The 6,122-nt window shown below is 39.8% G+C and overlaps 1 protein-coding gene across 2 annotated transcripts in view; it reads right to left on the bottom strand.

Annotated features, from left to right (window-relative positions):
- The window catches only part of Cd109 (CD109 molecule), a 103,865-nt gene that overhangs the window by 30,828 nt on the left and 66,915 nt on the right, over positions 1-6,122 (bottom strand). For both annotated transcript variants that reach the window (XM_021172854.2, XM_029482122.1), the window contains exon 20: positions 2,971-3,084. In XM_021172854.2, coding sequence (XP_021028513.1) covers positions 2,971-3,084 — 114 coding nt within the window. The remainder of the gene's footprint in view (positions 1-2,970; positions 3,085-6,122) is intronic.

Below are 6,122 nucleotides of genomic sequence, written 5' to 3'. Positions count from 1 at the left end.
CCTCTGCCCCTCTGCCCCTCTGCCCCTCTGCCCCTCTGCCCCTCTGCCCCTCTGCCCCTCTGCCCCTCTGCCCCTCTGCCCCTCTGCCTCTGCCTCTGCCAAGTTCTGGGGTTAAAGACATATCACTATGCCCAAAGGTGAGGGAGGGTTTAGAGCAGCAGCTTTCAACCTGTGGGTCACAAATCCTTTGAGAGTCGAATGACCCTTTCACAGGGGTCAACTCAGACCATCTGCACATCGATATTTATGTTACAACTCATAGCAGAGCCACCATTAGACTTATGAAGTTGCAATGAAAATAATTGTATGGCTGGAGGGTCACCATGACATGAGGAACTGGATCAAGGGCCACAGCATTAGGAAAGTCGAGAACCACTGGTTTAAGAGTCTAACGTTGTAAGCCTAGCTAGCCTGAAACTCATTATGTAGACCAGGCTATACTCAAATTTCCAACAATCCTCCTGACCCTGCCTCCCAAGTGCTGAGATGATAGGTGTGTCCCACCACAACCAGCATGGGCCTTACATTTTACAAAGTATTTTCTAATTTATTTTCTCTCTTTTTTTTTCACAATAACTTGTGCACCTAATAGTAATAATGATTCTTTTAAAATAGATTAGGAAACTATGAATCATGTTATTAAGTTATCTGCTAGTGAGAGGCAAACTGGATGTTAGGCTTTTTGATTGGATCTTCTGCTCCTTATACAGTAACATTCTGGCCACATTAAAAAGTACAGTTAAAACGTGAAATGCTGGAGCTGGCAGGATATCTCAGTGGTTGGCTTATGCCTATTCCATCTCCAACACCAAAAAAGTAATAAGTAAACATTTTGATTTACTATGCGGATGTACACACTTAACCTCATACAATGAGGTTATCAGCATATGCCAAGGGCTGAAAACTAAGCCATTTGACTAATGCAACTGTAGGTACATCGCAAGCAGTGGTTAAGTCCTAATCCTTGCATTACAGCAACCTGACTGCCTGACGAGACACAGGAACATGACTCCCACAAAAAAAAAAAAAAATTACTGAAAACATAATGTTCTGAATAACCCTACAAACCTAACAGAGTAGGCGAGTTCCTCAGGAAAGGAATCCTAGCTGCAAGCTAGCTCAGATAGAATAAATTCTTACCAACTGCCATGTTTCAGGAAATATTAAAAGGAACTGCAGTTCCCGCACTACACCCAGCTACTCTCTCTGCCCCAGCAGTGGTCTCGCTGCCTCTGTCTCCATTTAGCCCCAGCAGCAACCAATCGCAGTCCTCCCAGCTCCAGTTGGCTTGTCTCAGTGCCGCCCATACCTTCTCAGCCATTTACCTCCAGGGGCTACTTATCACAAATCCCCTTAACCCAGTAAACCAAAACTCTAGAAGCTTATAATCAATCGGTCAGATTTATATATCAATAAATTCTCAATACACAAGATAACCAACCAATAAATTCAGGGTCAATTGATAATGGTCCAAGCTGCCCACCTAGATGAGGCAGGTTACCCCAATTACTCTATCCCTATATGATATTATAGTCACCTGTGGCTATTTAAAGCCACGCTGAATCTGAACCATCCTGTTCATCCTCCATCTTGCTTCCTCTCCTTCTCCTGTGTTGCTCCCTGTCTCAGCAACTCTTAGCTCCACCTCCTTCTTCCCTGTCCAATCAAGGGCCTCCTGCTGCACTAATATTTAAATTAAGTGGACAGAGAAAATCCTGCCACACTGCAGTAGGTTCAAAATGGTAATGAGAAGAAGAAAAACACATTCTAGGTATGGAAGACCAGGAAGAAGACAGGAGGTAGAAGAAAGAAAGGCACCTCCCCAAGGCCAAAAGGAAGTTCCCTAGCTAAACAGGAAGATCTGTTCTAGGAAACTAAGAGAATGCACAGATATTCTAATGATATACCCAGACATTAATAAGCAGAAGAAATCACTAACAAAGTATGTATACTTTCAATCTCCCATCATCATACAAAATTCATGGAGGAATATCAGATGTGTGCTTCCTCCCTATGAGTCGTTAGTCATGGAGGCTCCAAAGGACCCCAGAAAAGTATCGGTCATTGCCATTGTCTTGGCTGCCTAGACCCTGTTGCTGAAGATAACATAAACTTTAGTTATACTACAAAGACAAATAATGCTACAACTGAGCCAGAAGCTTCCTCCATGTTGGTTAGCCCTCCCGGTGCCAAAAGCTGCCATGTAGGCAACTTACGGAGAAAATTTATCAATGCTCTTACCCATATGTGGATCTTGCATGTTATACAGTCCCAATCTGTCAGGCAAGAAATGCCCACGGGTACAATAGTGGAGCGACAGTTATGGCAGTAACCAACTGCTTTCCAATTCATTCTAAGGCCCACTCTATTTATGTTTGTACCAATAGACCAGTGCTGTTCTCCAGCTGGGTTAAAGCAATGAAGAGAGGTTAATACCAAGGCTTAGCCCATTGACTTACAGCTAGGGACGGCATTCACAGGGTCCAGCCATCCTTGAGGAGCTATTGTACGTTCTAATGACTGAAAGGGAGAGTCATTGCCGTCAGTGGTATAGGCACTAGAAAGCCATCTATATTTCAGTGAATAGCTCCATACACATGTTCATGTGGGTGGCCCTGGTTAAAGGCAAGGGAGCCATAGTACAAAATTAAGAGAAAAAGACATAGAAGTGGGAGGAGGAACCTCCTGGGAGAAAAGGAGAGTAAGAGAGGGTAAAGTGAATTCGACTAGACTGTGTTATATGTGGGTGTGAAACTGTCAAAGAATAAATTTAATACTTATTAAAATTTCAAATTACCAAGTTAAAAGAGTAAAGCCAGTAAAACACATATAAGCCAAAAAGCAAAAAACAAACAAACAAACAAAAATGCTTGAAGATTCTGATGCTCAAGTACTATGCATACTATGCAACCAACCAAATCTTGCATTTTGTTCCAAAGTATAAAATCAACAAAGCTTTGAACACATTACCTTAACGGTATCTTTCAAATAATTAACGATGGATACTTCCAAAGCAAACTCTTCACCTCTGATAACAGAGTACGGAAGATTCAGGAAAAGGAAAAACGGCTGGAAGGCTTGCAGCTAGAGAGGACACAATGAGGACATGTTTTGATTCTGATTTTAAAAAATGTTTCACATTATATACAAGAGCAATATTCATAGGACCTTTACAGCCTGGAACTCCTAGAGGTGTCCACATGCCTATCTACCATCACCTAGCAACAGCTTACACTGAGTGAGTGGTGAAAAGCTGTTATTTAACCTAGTAATTACTGCGCTATGTTAAGCACCTAGTAGTAACCAAGCACTTCATATGTTATTTGTGCAATCATTATACCCCCATAAGGGTGCTGTGTTCCTATTTTATTTTTTAAAAATGATGTTCGGAAATTTCTGTAACTACTACAAGTGAAGGAGCCATAACCCATTCTCTGCGATACCAAAACAAGCTGCCATTCTGTTACACTATTGATTCCATAATGTGCTTCAACAGTTACTGTCCAATCCAACAGTTCCTGTTTGAGACGCACTTGAGGAAATCTCTCAGTGTGGCCAGCTCAGAATGCCCCCTCCTGAAATAAAGCCACTTTAGGCCAGTGGTTTCTAGTAGGCATACCCTGTGCCTCCAACCCATGCCTCTGTAAGCTACATACAGCAAAGCCAACATGAACATGACCCAATACAACATTAAGCATGGGGGTAAGTGGGTTGGTTTTTTGATTTTTTTGAAATTTGATTGCACATTTCTCAACTATGAACTTTGTAGATGACAAGACCACCTCATAATGTAAAGAAGATGGGCGTGTCTGCCAGGTTTATGTAGACATGTGTAGACTGAACCTTTTAGATTGTCACAGTGGCCGAACAGTAGTAGCAGCATTTTGTGGAATCAAGTTCTACAACACTTAGTATTGTCCCAAACCATAAACAACCACTGTCTTGTATTCCTTGTGATTCTTAATTATTTATTATTTGTGTGTGGTTTATATTTGGGACACAGAAATATGATTTGTTGCAGATTACAGATCTTATAATTTAAAATACCATGTAAGTACTGATAAATATTGAATATTTGCTTAGACATTTATGTAAATAAATTATCTGTTTAAATGACCTGGGCTTTCACCATATCATATACAAACCCAAAGGACTAATATTTCTACAAATTTCAATTACAGATCCTAAGGAGGCAACACAAAATCTCTGTTATTGGGGCTTTCAGGTATAATAGTAGTGATAGCTACTGGATTGAGGCCATTCAAGATCCTTATATTCTTATTAGTAACTGGAAACAAAATATGATGATATTTGAGCATGGACATGAAGAAATGCCTGCTAGGAGACAGCTTGAGAAGTTGTGCTCATCTTTAAAATAATCTAGCCATTGTAAGCTTTATAACAAAATAGGGGCCGGAGAAATGAATGGTTAAGAGGTTAAGAACACTTGCTGCTCATATGAAGAACCGAGATTTGATTCCCAGCCTTCACAAGTCAGCTCAAAACTCAAGTTCCAGGGGATCCAACACCCTTTTCTAGCTTCCTTGGGCACCAGGCACATACACAGTGCACATAAATAGATATGGGCAAAACACTCTTATGTATAAAATTTTTAAATGTTACACTTGATGTAGCCAAAAGGCTGAATTTTCTCTACTACTATAAGCTTAAAAGTAAGTTATAATACAAATGATACCTGTTTTCTGTTTCCAGGAATGATTAAGTAAAGGAAATTCCTGCCATCTATGCAATGAAGTATTCATTGCTTAAATAGCATTACTTATTGACAGTCTTACTTAGCATAGTAATGCTTGGGTTACCTAAAATTGATCATAATGTGGAACTTTGTCCTAGTAAAGATAGTGGCAATTGGTAATAAAATAAAAATTAATTCAACACTGAAATCTTGAAAAATAATAAGCATTATAGCAATGACTTGAGTTGGAAATTAGGAAGAAATGCCTACAAATAAGTGACAAGGTAAATTAAGGTTTATAATGTTGAAAAGGATAAATTAAGCAAACTGTGACACAAATTTTAAATATAGAAAATCTGTAAAATGTTATGTGTTATCTAAATTTGAATGTTTTAGATACATTTATGATGTACTAAATTACTCTTGTGAGGCTATTCTTGGGCCTAGCAAACACAGAAGTAGATGCTCACAGTCAACTATTGGATGGATCACAGGGCCCCCAACGGAGGAGCTAGAGAAAGTACCCAAGGAGCTAAAGGGATCTGCAACCCTATAGGTGGAACAACAATATGAACTAACCAGTACCCTGGAGCTCTTGTCTCTAGCTGCGTATGAATCAGAAGATGGCCTAGTCGGCCATCAATGGAAAAAGAGGCCCATTGGTCGTGCAAAGCTTCAATACAGGGGAACACCAGGGCCAAGAAGTGGGAGTGGTGGGGGAGGAGGGAGGGGGTAGGGCATGGGGGACTTTTGGGATAGCATTGGAAATGTAAATGAAGAAAATACCTAATAAAAAAACAAACAAAATAATTACTGCTTTTAGTAGTATGTGGTGCATTTACCTTAGTTAATTATAATTACCTATATGTATTTACTATTGCAAAAATATGCACCATTTACAGAACATTTAATTTTACTCTGGTGTTCCTTCCATGTATGAAGACATTGAACCCTGACCACAACCTACAGTAAAGGAAGAGAACGTCAGAGCACTGAGCTGACCACTGCTTGACCCACACCAGGCTCTTACGCTCAGAGTTTATAAACATACATTTTTTTTAAAACATATTTCTTTCTTTCCTTTTTTTTTAAGATTTATTTATGTATTTGTCTATTTTATTTATTCAATGTGTATGAGTACACTGTAGTTGTCTTCAGACACACCAGAAGAGGGCATTGGATCCCACAGATGGTTGTGAGCCACCATGTGGTTGCTGGAAATTGAATTCAAGACCTCTGAAAGAGCGGTAGTCATTACTGTTAACCACTGAGCCATATATATACATATATATATGACTTCATTTTCAAAGGAAAAGCTTCAACCGTGCATGCATTTTCTGATTTGACTAAAAGACTTCTGACTTGGGGGCTGGTGAGATGACTCAGTGGTTAAGAGCACCGACTGCTCTTCCAAAGGTCCTGAGTT

This window comes from Mus caroli, chromosome 9 (genome assembly GCF_900094665.2).
Source record: "Mus caroli chromosome 9, CAROLI_EIJ_v1.1, whole genome shotgun sequence".
NCBI lineage: Eukaryota > Metazoa > Chordata > Mammalia > Rodentia > Muridae > Mus > Mus caroli.
This window is presented reverse-complemented; position numbering and strand designations above follow the sequence as displayed.